General features: G+C 36.9%; 1 protein-coding gene across 2 annotated transcripts in view; it reads right to left on the reverse strand.

Annotated features, from left to right (window-relative positions):
- The window catches only part of LY75 (lymphocyte antigen 75), an 81,679-nt gene that overhangs the window by 47,520 nt on the left and 12,674 nt on the right, over positions 1-21,485 (reverse strand). For both annotated transcript variants that reach the window (XM_060687986.2, XM_087881964.1), the window contains exons 2-13: positions 19,842-20,213; positions 14,852-15,025; positions 13,720-13,884; positions 9,879-9,989; positions 7,817-7,960; positions 6,640-6,828; positions 5,513-5,670; positions 4,629-4,739; positions 2,367-2,455; positions 2,048-2,217; positions 1,743-1,939; positions 562-704 (exon numbers count right to left, since the gene is read on the reverse strand). In XM_060687986.2, the coding sequence (XP_060543969.2) occupies positions 562-704; positions 1,743-1,939; positions 2,048-2,217; positions 2,367-2,455; positions 4,629-4,739; positions 5,513-5,670; positions 6,640-6,828; positions 7,817-7,960; positions 9,879-9,989; positions 13,720-13,884; positions 14,852-15,025; positions 19,842-20,213 (2,023 nt within the window). The remainder of the gene's footprint in view (positions 1-561; positions 705-1,742; positions 1,940-2,047; positions 2,218-2,366; positions 2,456-4,628; positions 4,740-5,512; positions 5,671-6,639; positions 6,829-7,816; positions 7,961-9,878; positions 9,990-13,719; positions 13,885-14,851; positions 15,026-19,841; positions 20,214-21,485) is intronic.

Genomic DNA, 21,485 nt, shown 5'->3' on the forward strand with positions numbered 1-21,485 from the left:
GCCATCAACATTGTTTGCTGTCTTCCCTCTATGCCCCAAAGTATATCAGTTTCTGCCTGATCATCATTGTTTCTAACATTCTTTATTTCTTCTAGACATAATCTCAAATATACACAGTCTCTTTATGCTGGTCTTTGACTACATGAAAGATTTCATGATGGTGATGGTGACACACATACTCATAATGGTAATCAGCATATAAAACAAATTATATATAAATGCTGGAAAGATTCAACTCTTGAGAGTTCCTTTAATTGATCCTTGAAACAGTTTTCTCTAGTTTATAACAGAAGTGATGTGAAACCACACTGTAGTACATTAATTTTTTAGAAGGAAATCAAGCAGAGGATCTTTTCCTTCCCACTGAGAGGGATTGCACAGAAACCATTTGCCTCTCTTACCTCAGTCTCAAATGCCCCTAAGAGACTGGTTAAGATTGCTTCAAGTATTGTAAAAGCTATAATGGTACTTTATCTATCACATCTGCTGTGGTAAAATACATGAAGATATATTTAGACATCAGTTGAATTCACTAAAATGCTAGACTCTTGAGAACGTCACCTGATGATCTTCCTCAGTATTGTATGGAGTTCCTTAATTTCTTCTGAGTTGCTAAAACTAGGAAGATGTCCTCCAAGAGCTTCACAAAATCTCTCAGCTTCTTCCCAAGTTCTGGTTCTCAGCATTCTTTCCTTATGAAAAAACTTTGTAAGAAAATAGAAAAAAAATCCATTTTATCTCAATAGTATAATTTCATTTTTTTCTAGACATATGTGCCTATTACTTTTACAGATTAATGAACTTTCCAATCTCGTTATTACAGTTCTATTTTGCTTCATTTCAAATTTATCAAAACTTCATCATTTCATTTCTTTGGTTGGTTATCAAGACCCAAGACTGCTATTCCATTCATTTGAAGTTCTAACTGAAGGAAATGGTTTTTCATTTATTTTTTTCCCCCATGCAGCCTCTCTGATCTCTGAAGAATCCAACATAAGGGATGGGAGAGGCAGCTTCAGGAAAAATGAGAACTCCATAGATTTCTTTAAAGTTATGCCAACCGAACCGCTCACAGCATCTCAAAATAATTCAAGATTAATGTTGCCAAATTGCCTAATACATGGATCTGTATTAGGGCAAATTCACAACATTTGACGTAATAGATTTTGTTGCAGTAGAAAGGGTAGCAATGAATGAAGCCCACCAGCACCTACTTTCCTTCGCTCAAAGATCCATAAACACAAAATTGAATTGCTTACAGAAATATTTCTAAAAAACAAAATATGTATCCAAAACTTGCATTTGGGGAAACATTATTTTAAAAAAAATTATTTTCGTGACTTTAAACATTTAAAAATACTTTTTAATATCTTGCTTTGGGAAAGTATGTAACAAATAATAGTCAATTGTGTGTGTGTGTGTTTTTTTTAAGAAAAACATTCCTCAGCGAGTTAATATTAAACCTTAGATAGTTTAGGGGAATCACAAAATTGATCCCATATCCAGCATTTTGGCCCAAACAGTGAAAATTATTCCATCTGAAAGAGAGAGAAAGAGAGAGAGGGGGAAGGGGGAGAGAGGGAGGGACGGGAGAAAAGAAGGCGGGAAATATATATAATTTTGGTTAATATATAATGGAACCTATGATAGTCGAGGAGAGTACAAGAATATGTTTTCTTAAGAGCCGAGAGAATGTAATTCAACAGAAAGGATATAATAATTTAATAGACTTGATATAGTACCTTATAACAAGCAAGACCTGAACCATTAGACCACCCTTCTGGGCAAGGGTCAGTGATTTTCGGCATTATCTCTGTTTCTCTCTTTGGTCCAATGTACTTCTTGCAAATAGAGTAAGCTTTAAATGTTTGGCAATCCTTGACTTCCCACTTTCCAATATATCTTCCACTTGACATTGCCACACATCCTCCACGGAATTCTAAAAAGTTGATGTTTCAATCATTTATGTGATATTTTAAGAAAATGGTAGCCAAACCAAGGCTGTATTATGAAACAAGTATTAGCACTTCACTGTTCAATATTTTACCTGGTTGAAAGAAACCCCAATTTGTGTATGTTAGTAGTTCATTATTTCCATCCACACTTCCCCATCTGTACTCTCCTGATGAGCTGATACCTTGCAAGCCAGTCCAGAAGTACTTTTCTTCAACTTTATTATGCATTCTGATTAAATTATTTATAAATTCTTGTTCAAATCTGTAAAGTCCGAGATTCAATACAAAGAATAATTATCATTAGATGTACAAAATGTATTTAGCTAGGATTAAAAAGAACATTTCTACAAGATAGCACAATATTTTAAAATTTAAGAAATTTTACATTCAAAGAGTAACACTGTACAATACCTGTTTGCTATAGTAAGATTGCACACACTTCCAAAGACGACTTCATTCTTGTCAATCCTATAGCAATAATCTCCATGTTTCTTCCATTCCTAATTTAAAGGATGATAATCATTTATTCAAAGGTAAAGGCAACATGTGACATAAAGTGATCACATTAATCGCAAGACAGAAATCGCGAGCCAGTGTAAGCAGTCCATCTGCTTCTGCCCTCTTATTTTTCACAAACAGCTTGCTATTTATCTCATTTTAAGATCCTGTCCTACAATCATATTATTAAAATGTAAGTTTTACTTAACAGTTTACTTAAAACAGAAAGTAAATGTAAAATTAAAACACATTAAAACACTTTACTATACAACCCAAATTTCAAGACAGACTTTCAACTGGAATTTCCAGGGATACAATGCTTGTTCAAATATAGAAAGATAATTGGAAAAATTGTTAGAGGATGGTTATCCTAGCTTTATAGATTTTTTGGGGGGAGAGGCTATCAACATTGATTGGTTGTGAATGGTAAAGTTGGTATCAATTCTAAGTGACCAGAGAGATAGATTTCCTCCCTGATGATCTGTCCCTAATTTGATCCTTTAAATCTTCCAATGGTGGTACGGCCATACCTGTATGTAATACCCATTTCTTGAATCCTCATGTGTGTTTCTAAACTAGTGATATACCAGTCAAAACATGTACACCTATAAAAGCTAATGAGAGTAAAAAAAAATACAATAAAATAGTTGTTGAAAATATCCCAAGGCTTTGGGGAATTCTCTGCATATAAAATGAAGTTTAAAAAATACATGAGATTTAATGCCAAGAGAAAAATAATTTCCTATGGGAGGAATTTGCCTGCCAAATAGTTTCTGTGAAATATCTGAGTTGTATGTATAAGAGCCATGGTGACACAGTGATTAGAATGCAATACTGCAGGCTACTTCTGCTGACTGCCAGCTGCCAGCAGTTTGGCAGTTTGATTCTCAGCTACTCAAGACTGACTCAACCTTCCATCCTTCTGAGGTCAGCAAAATAAGGACACAGATTGTTGGGGGCAATATGCTGACTCTGTAAATCGCTTTAGAGCACAGGTCCCCAACCTGTGGTCCGCAGCCCACAACCGGGCCGCAAGTTAATCGCCACTGGGCTGCATGAGGGGCTGCTGGTATGCGCAGGCTGCTCACGCGGCTCAGTGACGATTAGCCCACAGCCCAGTAAGAGGCCACGAACCAGAGGTTGGGGATCCCTGCTGTAAAGCACTCTGAAGTGGTATATAAGTCTAAGTAGTATTGTTATTGCTATTTGACAGGAAATAATTAAGAAATATATCAAAATATGTATGTCAAATTATGGACAGAAATTAAAAGAAATCTTGAAAGGTGGAAAAACATAAAGCTTTCTTGGTTGTACAAGAATGGCAAAAAATGTAAGTAAATTTTTATGGAGCGGAGTTTTATGGAGTTTAATTTGTTTACAAGATTCAAAAATAGAAGTGGTCTCACTTCCAAACTTTAAATTGTATTACATTGCAAAATATTTGTCACGGCTAACAAAATGGATAAAATCTGCAAACAATGAACATTAACATTAGTAGGAGCCTGTCTAAGTAGCAGGCTTCATAAAAAGTTATGGTACAAGGATATGAAAATTTAAAAGGACATAATGTAAGACAAAGCTTGATAAAAATATAGAGTCACCTCAAAGTGAGATGGATAACAAATCTAATAAATAAAATATTATGAGAAAAATAGCAAGTCCAACAATCTCAGTGTTGGCCTCTCCTTTGAATACTTTCCATTTTGGAGCTAACTATAATAAGAAAAGTGCATTTACTATATGGTCCATTTAGATTCCATGAATAGACTATAGATACCAATAACTACTTGGCAAAGCTGGAACATATCAAGCACCAGAAGCTTTCAGGCTGCCAGTTGATTTACTTATAAAATGCTAGAAGGGTAAAAATTGACAACAAAAATGAGGAGGACTTCTAAGAAAAATGACAGAACCAATATCAATTACTTTGGCTTATATATAAAAACAGTTACCTAGAGACTGAACAAATAAAAGAACTGCATGATAAAATGGATGCAAAACTAAAGAAATAGTCACAACACAGAAATGAGAGTTATGGAACAAATCTACAAAATTTACTCTGAATTATAATTTATTATTGAACTTGAAGCAGCAAGAATGTTGAATATATCAAATATATTTCATTAAAGTTTATCTTTAGAACATTTAGAACAGAAATTTTTGTTCTGTCTTTACCTGACTTGGGGAACAACCTTTATCGTATTTTTGTTCCTCTAAAACTTTTCCTTTTTTCATACACACAGACTTAAGTTTATTGTTACAAGGTAGGATATTCCATCGGCCAAACTACAAAGAAAAAGAAACCAATAATTTTAGAACTCCCAAAGACATAATCATCCAAATGAATTGTTTTTCAATTGTTCATGTACTTTTGCACCTATTTTTTATAAGTTATAAAAATGCATAGAAAAAAACTATTTTCCTACAACAATTCTTGAAATGTATATTTCTCATAGAACTTCGAATTAGAATAAGATAGCATAAACGAGGTTAATATATAATTCAACTTAATTATTAATTATTTCTTCTGCTTACTCCTGTGAACAAGAGTTATAGAAAAACTCACCTCTTTTTCTAGACTGGGAAACAGCACCAAATTTAAATTTGTAATAATGAATGTTAAGTTACATTGAAACGAGAAGGGTTTAATTCTAAGTAAACATGGCTAGGATTGCTAAACTGAAAAAAAAATACCCTGCAACTTTTAAACACTTTTCATTCAATCTCATAAAAGATCATTTGCATTTGAAATTTCTTTCAAAGAAGTAAATCATTTCGGTGAAATTCCAGCAAGTGGAGAGTTGCATCGCCGCACTCGATTACAAATAACCAAAGGATGTTTGTGAATGACCTCATGGTCACCATCACATCATCCTTCAGACCTCTGCCACCTCCCTGTTTAATTAATTTAATTTAATTTAATTTAATTATTTAATTTTTCAGTGCAAAAGAAATACTAGCTCTCTTTGATGAAACGAGTCATATACTTTTTGCCTTTTATGAAGTTTACAAAACACTTTAGAGTCAAGTAATTATAAAACATCCCAAAAGATCCTTACCTTTCCAGAATAGGAGACACAGTTTGGAAGGCCTTTGAAGGAAACCTTTGGCTCATTCTGATCCCAGTATGTAAATACTACTTTGGAATCATCTGACCACTTAAACAAGGCTGGAATGTCTTTATTTATTAATCCTATCCAAATTTTGTCTTTTGTATCTACAATTAAAGCAGAAACTCAAGCAGTTCAAAAATCATGAGGCAAAAGTATTAGGCACGGACAACCAGATGTATGGAGTTCAATTAGCTGCTTTGTTGTTCATGCCTATTTCGTAGGAATCTTCCCAGACTGACAGTCTGCACCTGGACCAGATTAGATAAGATTTAATGCATTCAAGAAGGGGGCAGACCTTGCCCTCTTATGCCTACTTAAGGATTCCAAACTAATTCCCCGCTTGACTCCTCCCCTTGAATCAGCCTCTCTCTGATAAAATAGAAACCATCTAACAAAAATTAGAACTTTTTCTATAGCCACTTTTCATTCGTGTCATAATAATAATGGAATTAAAAAGATTTGGCTAGCAGACAGACTTTTACCCAGAATAATGGCATATATTGTTTTTTTGGTCCTGTCTTTGCCACACTGAATGGCAAATAAATACAGATAATCCTCACTTAACAACTGCCTATTTAACAATTGTTCAAAGTTATGATTGCACTGAAAATTTTGGTTCTTCAAACTTGCAACTGTTGTAGTATCACTGCAATCACATAATAGCCATTTGATTCACATCTGACTTCTGACAAGCAGAGTAAATGGAGAAGCTAGCCAAAAAACTGCAAGTCAAAGTCATGTGAAGTCTTGCTTAATGACTGTGGTTGATTTGCTTAATGACTGTGGTTGATTTGCTTAATGACTGTGGTAGAAGTGAGACTCTAAGTCTATCATAGTCATGGAATGTCTCGCTTAACAACCATGTTGCTTAGTGACTAAGCTGCTGGTTCCAATTGTGGTCATTAAGCAACAACTATCTATAAGTTAATGAACTTGTGGTTATAGATTTAGTAATACAGAAATTTAGATTAATCTTTAATCAATTTTTTTAATGTATATTCCAACCTCAAATTGAGAGTAATGTTTAAACAGAAAAACAGGAGCAACTCCTATCCATGTTTATTCCAACTTACCATTATGGAGTTTTGTAATAACTAATTCAACATCTGCTAAGGAATGTAAACTGATCAGGCTACTATTGAGTTCATTGCATAACTGATATGAATCATTCCACGAAGCCATGTTGTTCTTTAGCATATAGCAAAATCCATTGTTCGCATACCAGCCAGATTCACACTGAGTCTCAACATTGTTCTGAATATCTAAAAAAAAAAAATATTGAAAAGAATTTGCTAGAAACCACGATAATTTCTAAAAGCAATGATACAGAACTGATACCATAGAGAAAGGATCATAGCTCAAAGGGAACAAACTTTGAATACAATAGATTTAAAGTTCAAATTTTGGCATCTCTGGTTAAAAAAAATAAAAAATAATCGGAGTTGTCACAGTACACAATACTGAATCAGATGGACCAAAAGGCTCAGCTGGTAGAAGACAAAATTAGCCTGCATGAATTGTCCCTCTTAGAGCATATGCTTTCAATATTTTTTTTTTTAAATGATGCAGAATAAATTCTATTAATGCCAGAATAGGTTTTATATTCTTGGTTACTTCTGCAACTGCCCCTACTCACATTCAAGTCAGAAAAGAAACTGCAAGCACCATATTTACAGAGGGAACAAGTTTTATTGAACCCTTAAAATAAATTTTTCTGAGATCCTTTTGAATGGAAATTATAAAAATTCTCTGAAACCTTCTATGTGTAATTAAAGAAAATTATTATTTTTCTGCAAAACTTTATTTTTCTACCTGAAAAATAATTCAGTCCAAATTCTAGTACACATTACTCTCTATAAGCATATACACTTGTGTTCATACAGCATATTTATTTATTTATAAAATTTATAAGCTACCCATCTTACCTCAAGGTAACTTTGGGCGGCCTTAAGTATTTAAATAAAAATTAATGGCTGAACCTATGCTGAACTTGTAGTTTTAATCTGAAGAAATATATATATAAAGTTTACAAACATTCTGAACTAGCTCTTATGCTTCAGAGTATAGTGTAAGTCCTGGTAAAGGTTTAATTTAGTAATCACTTTAAGTATGTTGTGTGAACATAGCTGTAAGTATTTGGAAAGTCTGGAATGATTTCTGAAGTTGCTATATTTGCCATTATGTAAAGATTTGGCATTTTAGCTGCAAAAATCAGACCACAATTAAATTCACAATGCATTTTGGACTCACCTGGGAAATCTGGTTGACTGTCATTAACTTGTTTCTTGCAGACATAAGGAAGTGGAGTGTCACAGGGATAACTCTTCCAATCACCTGTGTCAGCATTCATAGCTGCACAATCATTTCCCTCTAGTGGAGTTATATCCTGCATCTCTGCAGAAGAGTAATGATTCATTATTAGGCTCACGATACATCATATCATGGATTATAATAGGTATTGGAATGCAAAGGATGAGATTAAAATAATAGAATTGATATTCTTTTTATTAAAAAATTTCAGCAGTCAGTTCCATTATTGATTTTACACTGCATTCTAAACCAGGGGCCTGTTCAGAACTGGGCCACAGAAATGACAGGCGAGCATGCACATGCAGCTCCACTTGTGCATGCAGCTCAATTTGTACAAGAGGAGGGGGCATGCGACAGCTGCTTGTGCAAATGGAGTTGTGTGTGTGCCCTCCAACCGCTCGCGTGGAAGCATCTCCTCTTCCCCCCACTGGTCCACAAAGCCGGAGAGGTTAGAGACCGTTGTTCTAGACCAGGGGTGTAAAACTCAAGGGCCGGGGGCTGGATGCGGCCTGCAGGGTGCTTAAATCTGGCTTGCAGTGCTGGCTTGGAAATAACAAAGGACCCCCTACATTTCGTTTTCGGCCTGGAGGTGTCCTGCAGCATTCCAAAACAGGGCATGCCATCTTGCCTAACAAAGTGCTGTAGTCCCCCACGCCGTTTTGGCTGGCAGGGTGCTGCAGGAGGCTGTCCAGGTCAAAAACGGGCCACAGAGGGCCGTGTGCAGGGTGCTGCAGGAGGCATCCACCCCCACCCCAGCGGAGAACTACAATGCTGATCCGGCCCTGGAAGAAATCCATTTTGACACCCCTGTTCTAGACTGTGCATTATTAACAAAATTTAAAAAAATAAAAGGCCTTGAGAAGAACGAAACAAGATTTCCTGGACAAGACAACTAAAGCTCTCCAGGAAGAGTGGGCAAATGAACACCAGAGAGCAGACATTCTGTTGGTAGAAGTAGATACATGGAAGCCTGCCATCTCAACAAACAAGACTGGAAGTTACTCCGTGCCAGAAGAATCGTTCTTTCTTTAAGGGATAATTCATAACACCTGAGCAACCAAGCCACAGAACACCAAGGGGGAAACCTGGACTCCTGGATTGAAAAAAACTAAGGACTATTTTGAGAAAGAAGAAGTATGTCATGGTGGTGGGCGATTCCCTGCAGAGAGGAACTGAGCTGGCTGTGTGTAGAGCTGATATGACATACTATATGGGAGGTAGGTTCTCCTCCAGTGCCTATATCCATTGCCTGCCTGAACTGGTTTCAATATTCCAAATCATGGTTTGATTTGCCAATGCAAACAAAGCAAAACAAAAATGAATTAAGAGCAACCCTACCCCTAGCAAATATAGCTACTGGTTACATCCACAAATAACTTATTAAACAAATTGCTTATTTGTTTCCTGTGAGTTACATAATAGCAATAGCAATAGCACTTGGACTTATAAACCATTTCATAGTGCTTTTACAGCCCTCTCTAGGCAGTTACAGAGTAACATATTGCCCCCAACCACGTGGGTCCTCATTTTACCGACCTTAGAAGGATGGAAGGCTGAGTTAACCTTGAGCTGGTGGGAATTGAACTGCTGGCAGTGAGCAGTGAGTTAGCCTGCAATTCTGCATTCTAACCAGTGTGCCACCATGGCTCTTATTCCATGTGGGAGGAATCAAACAATGAGGTTACTGGAGTACAGAATGTTAAATGGCTGAAGACTGTATATAAACATGGTGATGGGAAGGGGTAAAAATCACTAGATGGACAGATATGAAAGATAAACATCTAGATAGACAGATGTCCAATGTCTATGCCAAGATATCCAAGTTTTCCACCCAAGGACAGTGTGAACTAAAGATATGAGTGAGGGGTTTTGCCATCACTTATTTCTTCTTCTGTATCAGCTCCATCTTTTTCTGTCACGTCTTGTTACAGTTCCCTTCCCTGCTTTGAAGTTCATCGTATGAATTAATAAGAAGACAGCACAAGAGGAAAAATGCAATTACCTGAATTCCAGTTCACGAAGTTCAATGGAGTATGATCTGACCACTGCCAGCCTCCAGAAACATCCAACTGATTTAATCCAATCCAAAATATTTCTGCAATACCATCTTTAGCTAGAGAGTTTTAAACAAAGATGACAACAATAGAACAGAACATTTTCAAGCCAATCAATTCATAGTTGGGATTTACATACTACAGTAAAACTAAACAAAAGCAAAACAAAACAAATCTTTATCTTTTGTTTCTGAGCTCATCTGCAGTATTCTGGCACTCAACTGCAATATTATACTCCAAGACAACCTATATTTTCATTGTCTTGTGTATGGTATATGGAATGTGTTTGCACAAATACATGAATGTATGTTTCTATGAAAAAAAAAGAATAATAAAAAATGCTCTCTTTTTTTTTGACATAGCCAAACTGTTTTGAATGTAAAGCTATGATCAAATGCAGCTCATTTATGTTTTGCTTAGAATGGATTGTCTAAATTTGCAAATAACTTGCTTAACAAACTAATGCTAACATAATCCTGGTTTAATGTTATCTGGTATGCAACCAATGTTAATTTTATTTAAATATAATCAGTACCATGTACTTCTCCAGTGTGGTCTGAGTGGGGATTAACACCCAGTGGCAATAATAGAACTGTAATGGTTCAGATGCTACATCTTGAAGGCTTATTTTAAATGACATTTTCTTCTTAGAATGTATTATTTTTTCAGAGAAAGAAAAAGGAACAATCAAGGTACTAGAAGCTATAACTTGTGAAGAGGGACTGGGAAAGTTTAATCTTGCAGAGACCAGGGGGGAAGGGAGATAGAATAATATTTTTCAAATACCTCCAAGGCTATTATACAGTACAAGGTTATGATCATCTTGTTTACCATTCCAGAGGGCAGAACATAGTATAATGGATTTAAGTTACAGGAAGACACATTTTAAGGAATGTTATGAAAAAAAATCTTTCTAATTGTGGAAGCAGTTTGGCAGAGATATGATGGGCTTTGCTTCAGCAAATAGGTTCAAGCAGGGGTTGGACAGCCATTTGTCTAGAATGCTTTAATTAGGATTCATGGACTGACCACAGCTGGACTCAAACCTTAAATGGCCTCTTCCAACTCTGCATTTTGTAGTTGTATTATCTACTCAACCTTTGCACTGCTGATATTCTTCTCAAATTGTGGTTTGCCTAAATCTCCTTTCTAGATAATGAAATATGTGGGGTAGAGCAGGAAATGATTCAACACGCTGCTTTTAATGTGTATTTCCTTTTGTGTGTCTGCTTACTCTCTTGCAATCTCTTCCATCTGTCTGCTCTACAAGGGGGTGGGGGTGGGGAAAGAACAGGTCAGGCACAGGACAATGCATAATGACTAATAGTGATTAGTGGCTTAGGGACACTGCAAAGTCATAAATGCAGACAGTGGTCATAAAGTTTTTTCAGTATTGTTGTAATTCTGAACAGTTGCTGAATTAGGCAATCCATAAAGCAAGCCTACCTGTATTAGTATTATTTTGATTGCATATTGCCTGGCTCCCAATGAGTGGTCTGATTGTTAATATTATGAATTCAGCCAAACATTTTTAAAATCATCACTCAACATATCAAATTTGGAAACTAAGAAAAATAGTCTGTCCTGCAAGCCATGAAATCTGGTAGCCTGATTCCATCTTGAAATCAATCCAATCAAATTTATTTTTCATTTGCTTTCCCTCTAGAATTCAGTACGAAGTTGTAGATAAATAATATATTGACCATATCAAAAATATATATATAAAAAATACAGGATACAATTCCAGGGTAAAATAGATAAAGGGAAAATATAGTAATGAAATACATATGTGGTAAGTAGAAAGAAACAGCATTCAGATAAATGCATCATCTTTACATGATACTCCATCTGTTCAATGTAACAGGTTCTAATTGTCTTGAGATAGTCTATAAAACATTCTGCTCACAATATATACATTAGAGCCCAGGAGGGAAGTAGGAAAACCAGTGATTCAGATCCCAATGGGTTTTTCTTTCAAGTGGGGATATTAAAATCTAAGCCTAAGAGGGGCATAGAGTTGACAATCAAACACAACATGATCAATATCTTTGATAGTTGGGGCAATATATATACATGTCCTCTCATGATATGGCAAGTGATGGAAGCACCCATACTTGGCCATGGAGTACAGCAACTCAAATTTTACTCTAGAACAGGCTTCTTGAGAATTGGACCAAACTTCCTTGACAAATATTTTTCAAACTGAAAAATAGTTTTGTTTTTAGCTAATCAATTTAAACATCTATTTACTGCCAAGAACTCCGTATTAGTTTGAGCGCTGATATCTAGGACTCCCTGTTAAAAAATGTCCCTTACCTAGGAGACAGTTGAGAGTAAATATTGGGTAGAAAACCCAGCTGTGAAATAATTTTGGTAAATCGGCTTGCGCAGGAATTGGGCTGAACCATACATCTGTTCTGCCAAACGTATTTTGGATAACCTATCAGGGTCCACTGAATGGATCCTTAGTCAATATGTGATAATTTTAATTATTAATAGGCTACATACGGAGTAGACACCCATTTCTGTTCTGACTGCAGGAGCTGACACCGTATCAGTTCCCAGTATACTTCTTTAAAAATGTGTCTGAACTTGTTCAAATGAAGTAGCTTTTGTAAGACCCGTACGTCAGCATTGGCACCATTTTTGTCCTGAATAAGTAAGGGCGAAGGATTGTGGGGGGGCGCTGCAGCAGGCACAACTTTGAAATGGATCACAAGTAACTTTTTTGGGGGGGGAAGGTCTGTTGTAACTTCAAATGGCTGCTAAGTGATCAGTTGTTAAGGAAGAAATCCCTATAACTCAGTCCAAGGCCATCCTTGGTTAGTAGCTCACCAAGATTAGGATGGCATCTTACTTCCTCTTGTCTGTCAGCCTCTATTTTATTTCTGTCACTTACATTTTCTGTATGGTATGATGTTTTATCAAGGAGAAGAGGGAGTAAGGTAGAAACACCCACAAGGGACTCTTAGTTGTTCTCTTCCACATCCATATCCCATGTTGAAATAGGGCATGAAGCAGCAGACAGTTTCTCAAAATTGGTATTATTTTCATGGGCACTTGGGGTGACCAGTTCTTTTGGAGGTTTAACAGCTTTGCAGTGTTGTTGCTAATTCCCTCAGATCACCAAAGCCTTTTTACAATACCCACTTGTTCAGTATCTGACAGAGTACTGAAATAGTTAATCAAATTTATCTCTAAGGCTTCTTCAGAAAACTGACTTGATATGTGAGGTAGAGATTATTTATTCAGGTTCTCTCTTCTCAAGGACTGTGATAAAACGTCCTTGGAGTTACCAACTTTTATGCTATAATTAAACTTTAAAGTAGAAGCTCTCTTATTGCCAAGATGAGTTATTTAATGGGCAAACTCCCTCTGCGCGAAGCACATATAATGGGAAAATCTCAAACCTGCTCAAAAAAACTGTTTATTTTGAACCACATGCTGGCATTAGTGGGGTGTTTGAATGAAAGCATTCAATTTAAAGACTCTCGTGGATAGCAGCCATTCAACTTTTGCAAATCAACCAACTGCCTTTTACAATAGAAGCTGACTTGCACGGTCCTCTGGATATAGACTTAGATCTCTTAGCTTATTCCTCTCTCTCTTTTTATGTTCCAAATTAGGATCCACCTTTCTGGCACTATTATCTGCTTTTAAGTGGCAATTGTCTCTGCATGAGCTTGTCTTAACTGAGTCAGCAGCATCTATCTTGAAATCAATCCACTTACTTCTCATTAGCTTTCACTGACAGCTTTCCTCTAGAATGCAGTATAAAGTTGTACTTACCTCGGATATAATTTAACTCGGATGCACTTGTGATGCTGACCAAATCACTCCCTTGTTTCTTACATGAGAGGTATGCTGCTTTCCAAGAAAGGGCAGCCTGTGTGTTTAACTGGTAACAATTTCCAGAATCTTTAAACTGTTCCCATGTATTTTGACAACCATCCTCTGTTGAAGACAAGTGTTCATAACTGAGATCTACAGGTACTATAATCATAATCTAGAACTCGTGAACATGTTGCCTTATCAACTTAATCTACTTAAAGGTAAAGGTAAAGGTTCCCCTCGCACATATGTACTAGTCGTTCCCGACTCTAGGGGGTGGTGCTCATCTCCGTTTCAAAGCCGAAAAGCCAGCGCTGTCTGAAGACGTCTCCGTGGTCATGTGGCCGGCATGACTAAACACCAAAGGTGCACAGAGCGCTATTACCTTCCCACCAAAGGTGGTCCCTATTTTTCTACTTGCACTTTTTACGTGCTTTCGAACTGCTAGGTTGGCAGAAGCTGGGACAAGTAACGGGAGCTCACCCCATTACACAGCACTAGAGATTTGAACCGCTGAGCTGCCGGCCTTTTGATCGACAAGCTCAGCATCTTAGCCGCTGAGCCACTGCATCCCTTTAATCTACTTAACATGAGAGCAAATATACATATACCTGTATTATCTTCATCTCCAATATTGGCATTCAATTTTCATTCTCTGTGCCATCCAGACTACAAAGGGAATAGACTGGGATCTAGATCTAGTCTTCCAATCCCCCACCCACCCCACATTTCTCCTTGTGCTGTCTGCAACATGTTTATAGAACACATGAGAAAAAGCAAGATCCACTAAAATTGTGAGGACAAAAATTCACAAGGAAGAAGCATATATCTATTAGGTTCTAGGTTTAAGATGAAACTACATTTTTTTAACATGTTTTTATAACACAAACTGGCACCTCATCAAATAATTTTAATATCTTAATTTATATAATTGTAATTGCATATGATACAACAATACTGTTTAATCAATAGAGAGCTATTATTAGATGTGAAGCTCTGTTCATTCTTTTTCTCAAGAAATACCAAAATATATAACAAGCATTAATACAACATTAGTTTTTCAGGATACTATTTTAAGAAAGCCACTTGCCTCTTTTTAAGCAGAAGCCCCATTGTCCATCTTGATTGAAGTAAGTGGTTGTGGAACACCATTTACCTCCTGCATACTTCTCATTGTGAATGCAATCATGATACCATGTATTATTAAGTAAGTAAGGAAACGCACAAGGTTTTCCATAGGCATTCCCATCCCTGGTATAACTTTCTGCATAAAAGAAACCAAAAACAGATTTTTTTAAAATCTGGAAATGAGTATATTTGATGTAAAATAAACATATTTTAAAATATTACTTTAAGACCTGTATGTCTGCAGGAAGAATCATGTATGCACAGATCTTAAGTTACATTAGGTAGAGGCAACAATACATGGAGCCAGAGGTCATCAATAGTAAAAAAAAAAACCAAAAACCTAGTATCAAAATCACAAGGTAATGATCTGACTTATACAACTTAAGGAACAATACAAATGGCCAAAGAAGGAATGAGTGTTCAGCAAAAAGTAGTGGGACATGCTACAGCAGGCCTTCTGGAGACCAGCAGGCTTCCAATTGAGTACCAGTGTTCACAGAGGAGGCTTTCTCATGTTTCTCCAAAGGAAACATTATCATCTTCCTAAATTGCCTTGATTCAGCTTCAATTGGCTCAATAGCAAGGTAGCATTATATTGTAGTAACTGTATTGTGAAAACAGCACTTCAATGAACCATAAGTGGACCATCTTTGATCCAGGGCAGAGGTCCCCAACCCCTGGTCTGTGGACTGGCACCGGCCCGTGGCATGGCAGCAACTAGTCCACGCAAACAGGTGAACTTCATCCGCGGGATGCAGGCAGCACGCGAAATCACGGCCCCTCTGGTCCGTGGAAAATCCTTTTCCCATGAAACCGGTTCCTGGTTCCCAAAAGGTTGGGGACCGTTGATCTAGGGTATGAAGCTTGGGTGCATGATTTCTTGTCTTCGATAAAGTGCTTCAACATCTATATGTCAATTTCTAAAGATGTTTGAATTGCTGGTTTTAAAAGGATCTTGTTTCAAGTTTGGAAGAGGACTTTTATAACAGTCAATGCAGAACCTAGTAGATTAACTTTGCAAGGAGAATATGCCTTATCCATAAGGGAAAGTAAAAAAAAAAAAAAAAAAGAAATTGGCTTTGAAATTACTAGCAAGTCATCTCCACATTTTTAATGCCAATGCAATATGTTGATACAAAGTTCTTGCCTGCACAGCTTTCATAACTTACTTGCATACCAAGTTTTCTACACTATTCTCATGCTAATTAGCATACTCTGTTATATTTTAAAGTGCTACATGTTATTGTAATAAAAATTTTGTGCTGGAAATTTTAAAAGAAAAAAGGAAAAAGGAAATGAAGTCCCAGTCTACTGCTTGCTTGTTTTCAATATGGTCAGTACTTTCAGATATATATTCGTTTATCTTTTCTGTATCTTTTTTGCTCAAAGTAATATTCAAAGTAATATAAGTAATAAGTAAAAACATGTAGCCATGTTTCTTATCCATGCAGAAAGTGAAAAAAAATCTTGCCAAGAAAAAAAATGATTTCAAAATCATAGTACCAGGGAGAGCAACCAGTGTCTCTTCAGATGCTGCTAAACCAGAGGTGGGTTTCAGCAGGTTCTGACCAGTTCTGGAGAACCGGCCGTAGAAATTTTGAGTAGTTTGGAGAACCGGTAGCAGAAATTTTGAGTAGTTCGGCGAACTGGTAAATACCACCTCTGACTGGCCCCACCCCCATCTATTCTCTGTCTCCTGAGTCCCAGCTGATCAGGAGGAAATGGGGATTTTGCAGTAACCTTCCCCTGGAATGGGGAGGGAATGGAGTTTTTACAGTATCGTTCCCTTGCCATGCCCACCAAGCCATGCCACGCCCACCAAGCCACACCCACAGAACCGGTAGTAAACATTTTGAAACCCACCACTATACTAAACTACAATTCCCAGCAGCTGAAGCTAATTCAGCTACATCTTAATTGATTTGTGTATTATGTTCTTTCTTGTGCTCACTGCCTACAGTTCCACTGACAGCTGGACAACTATATAAATCTGATCACTAGATAGTAGAAAACTTCCAGAGTACTGGATAGCTAGGTAACACTGTCACTCGATAGTCAGGTAAAATCTGGAGGATCTTAAGTTCCCTTTAAGTTTCAGCTTTTAGGGTTGACATGAAACACCCAAGTTGGCTAATGAGATGATATCATAATTTTCATCAAAATAACTTTCAACGGACACAGTCAAAATAAAACTGATTGTTTCAAGATTTGTTTGGCTATCCTTGCTGGCTTTCTAACAGAAGGGCATTCTTCAAAATTATTAAATACAAAATACAGGAAATACATGACAATTCAAAATTATGTGTGGGGTTATTAGTATTTTAATTGTCCTGATTCTTTTGCTATTACTGATGTGAATATCGAGCAGATACAGGACAAATTTTCAGACTCCAAGGGCTGCACATGATACTGATGAAAGCTGCCTTTGTTGGGTTGGAGAACAGGCGTCTCTTCATACCAGCAGTGAAAGACTGCACAATCTTCTCATGTGAAGTGAACGAACAAACCAAATCTCTGAGAATTTAAAGACTGTCCTCTGATAATCCCACCAGAGATTATTAACTTGGTTTTGTTAACAGCAAAGCCTAATCCACAAAGCCACAATACCGCAGCTAGTTGTACCGCAGCACATTTAATAAATAAAAATAAAATAAATACATTACTCCACTGCCCTGCTGAAGAAGAAATTGGGGCTGGTTTTGAAAGCTCAGAAAGGAACCAGGAAGAATGTTGTATTAAATAATTGTACTAACAGGACTTCAGCCCCTGTAGATAAAAATAGCCTGAACTGGCTGAAGGTTAGATTATAGATCAGGAGAAAAGGCCTGGAATCTCTGGTGACTTTGTTGTAATAATTATAATTAATTTATACAGCTGTTTAAATCTATTTAGATCTGTTAAACAGAAATTAAAAAAAAACAAGACAATTCCTGCCCATGAGCTTATAATTTCATAAACTTTATAATAAAGGTCTACAGGGTGGGGTGGAAGAAAGGAAAAAGAGAAAAACAAATATGTCCATTCATAGTTATGTAAACACAAATATGGCTAGAAACAACACTGTGATACAGTGATACAGACCTCGTCAACCAAGTAGCTCCACAGAACAAGACAGAAATACAAAAGATGCCTTGAGGTAATTTCCATTTGTTTGTTTAGACATGTCCAGTGTTTAGTACAGCAAACAGAAGACAGAGTGGTTTTGTACTCTAAAGACTAGTGGAGCTCCATGTTTTCTGTGCTCTAACCATAGAAAAAGGGTACCGTGTTTCCCGAAAATATTTAGAGACAAGCACTGCCGGTCCCCACCATTTCCTCTGGTTAAGGTTAGGGAGACAGAGCTGGAAGTCAGGTAAGATGGCAAGAGGAGCCCTGTCTTGTTCCACGCATCCCAAAATAATAAGACCTCCCTGAAAATAAGGCCAAGCGCTCATTTCAGGGTTCAAAAAAATATAAGACAGGTTCTTATTTTCGGGAAAACATGGTAGCTAAAAAGGAGTTTGTAGGACTTCCCCAGAGTTCCTTCAACTTGAAAATAATTTTGTTGGCATTCAAATTAGAGAAAGCAAGAGAGCTAATGGTTAATCCCCCATTTCTTAAAAATGATTAAGTTCAAAGCTTTCTCCTCTGCAAAAGTGGGGGGTGGGGGGGAGAAGATTTAATCAAAAGGGAAGTTCAGAAAGTTTCACTTCCATTTTGGATTAACCCTGGTCTCTTACATCACCATTTCACCTGGTCGGTAAAAAAAGATCCCCTACAATCCTGTTCTCCAGACCAGTACATGACTTTATTCCCCCTCTGAAGGGACACTGAAGCAGCAAACCTGGGGGTCTGATTTGGGCGAGGCTTTGGGAAACAGTTAGTCAAAATAGATGTTGTCAGGGTTTTAATTTATTTTTAGGGCTTATTCTATACAATAAAAGGGCAAAAATAAACCAACCCACCATTGAAAACCAGCACTTTACTTTCAGAAGTTAACTACATGAACTTGAAGGATTTTGAGAAGTAGAAAAATTGGGCAGGGAAGTACTTGAACCTATGGATTTATCTACCCTTATGCTAAAACATGATTTAATGTAACATCAACATTCCACTACAGAGGAAATAAATTATGTATTCTTTATAAATGCCAAATGTACACAGATGTAAGTGCAAAGATCATTATCAAAAGCAGTAACAATTGTCCCCCCCCCCAAATCCAGCATAATGTCTAATATTTCACTGATTTTTCTACATGATATTTTCATCTGGAAATAATCTGTTTCATCCTGCAAAATCATCATAATGATAATCTGAGCCCTTTTAAAAATCATGTGAATTCTGCATGTTTTCCAAAGGAACATCGGTTATTTGCAATGCTTTTTTCCTTAATTTATTTATCAGATTTTTTTTTATCCTGCCTTTATTACTTTATTAATAACTCAAAGGCAGTGAACATGCCAAATATTCCTTCCTCCTCCTATTCTCCCCACAACAACCTTGAAGTGGGTTGGGCTGAGAGAGGGTGACTGTCTCAAAGTCACCCAATTAGCCTTCATGCCTAAAGTGGGACTAAAACTCACAGCCTCCTGGTTTCTAGATCAGCACCTTAATCACTACATTAATGGTCTTAGTGCTCCTTCAGATGCATTCGAAAACACATTCCGGCATCTTCCAAATTAACATTCCCCAAGTATGGATTTTAACTTCCCAAAATCTAAACCGCATAGTCCCAGCATAGCTGAGAATGCTAGTACTTGCAGTCCCTATATCTGGAAACAATGTAAGTTAGAACATGGACAGGAATGTCTGAATTCCAGTTCATCACATGAGTGTTAATTAATTACTGTTGGTTAATCATCATTTGATGCCACATTCAACTGGGAATGCCCCCTTTCTTTTGAACGCCTTATTTAATCATATTCTGGTTGAAACCCTTCTTTCCCTTTCTATAAATAATAGAAAATACATACCACTATATGGAAATTTACAAATCGTATCCCTGGAATTGCTTCTTCTCCAAACATCAGAAGAGTTTAGGCTTACAGTGAGGAGTTCATTCTTTAATGCTAGTTTGTTCTGAGATGTGGAAAGGATGGAATCACCAACACAGCGCCACCACAGATTGAGATCCGAGTCACAAGCAAACATTTTTAAGGTATTTGTAGACTTCACAGTCTCTAGTCCAAGGCACTTTTGGGATCCCAAATTAAAAAGGCGATGTTGAGAGACCCAGGTCCATAAGCTCTCGTCTGCCTCCTTACAATCTCCTAATATTAAGCGCTGGCTTTTAACTTGGATGCACTTATTAGACTTTTCATGCCGGATGGTGAAAAGATTGTTATCTGCATGAAGAAAAGAACATATTTTAGTGATTTTTCTGTTCTAACTTTTAGTAGGAAAAAAGATAATACTGAAAGATTATGTAGTAACACTGGAAATAATGACTGAAAATACCTGTGTCTATTTATATACTTACAAACAACATTCTCTAAGCAACAACAACATTATGTATAGTTTTTGAAAGATTAAAAAAGCAACATGATCTCAGAAGCAAATAAAGCAATATTTAAAGATAGATATTTTAATATCACTGTGTGCTCAATGTTTAGGAGGCCTGGAATAACAACAGCATCATCATCATCATCATCAACAACAACAACAAAGAGATTATAAGGAAAGTGTTAGCATCTCTGTGAAAGAAGTTTCATAAATGGGATAACACTTCTGCTCTTTTCCCTTGCAAAAATTCAGGTGATCAATAGATGGCAGTAAAGAGGTATCAAACATTTTAGCTTTTTGCTCACTAGAGGTAACCTGGATATTTGAAGGCTAAAACTGGTATAATCTTGAGTACTATCTACTCAAACATCAGTTGAAAGGAGCATTCAGAGAAGGCCTGTAAATATGACAACATTTTTCTCATAGCTTAGTGGAAATTTGTTATGAAAACCAAAAAATGGAGTGGAAGATAGTAAAGATGATAAAATAAAAGCAAACAAGTAGTCCTCATTTAACAACCCCTCATTCAATTGACTTTTCAAATTTGTAATTTTGCTGAACGAGTAGTCACATGATCACAATCCGGACAATTAGCTTGCAATTGTGACTTTGCAGCAGGGGTGAAATCCAGCAGGTTCTAACAGGTTCTGGAGAACCGGTAGCGGGAATTTTAAGTAGTTCAGAGAACCGGCAAATACCACCTCTGGCTGGCCCGAGTGGGGTGGGAATGGAGATTTTGCAATATCCTTTCCCCAGGAAGGGAGGGAGTGGAGATTTTGCAGTATCCTTCCCCTGGAGTGGGATGGAAATGGAGATTTTGCAATATCCCCACACCCACCAAGTCACGCCCACAGAACCGGTAAGAAAAAAACTTGGATTTCACCCCTGCTTTGCAGTATCCTGTAGTTGTGTGATCTTCATTTGTGACTTTCTTTGCTGGCTTCCAACAAGTGAAGGGGAAGCCAGCAGGAGATCAAAAATGACAACCATGTGATACCCTCAGTGATTCCCTTAACAATAGCAACTGGAAATGCTGGTCCAAACTGCTGTCATTAAATGAAGACTATCTGTAATATGTTCAGCTATGTTCTGGAGTTCTTTGGAAGACATTCTCA

Source organism: Pantherophis guttatus, chromosome 1 (genome assembly GCF_059756535.1).
Source record: "Pantherophis guttatus breed Tessera chromosome 1, ASM5975653v1, whole genome shotgun sequence".
Classification (NCBI taxonomy): domain Eukaryota; kingdom Metazoa; phylum Chordata; class Lepidosauria; order Squamata; family Colubridae; genus Pantherophis; species Pantherophis guttatus.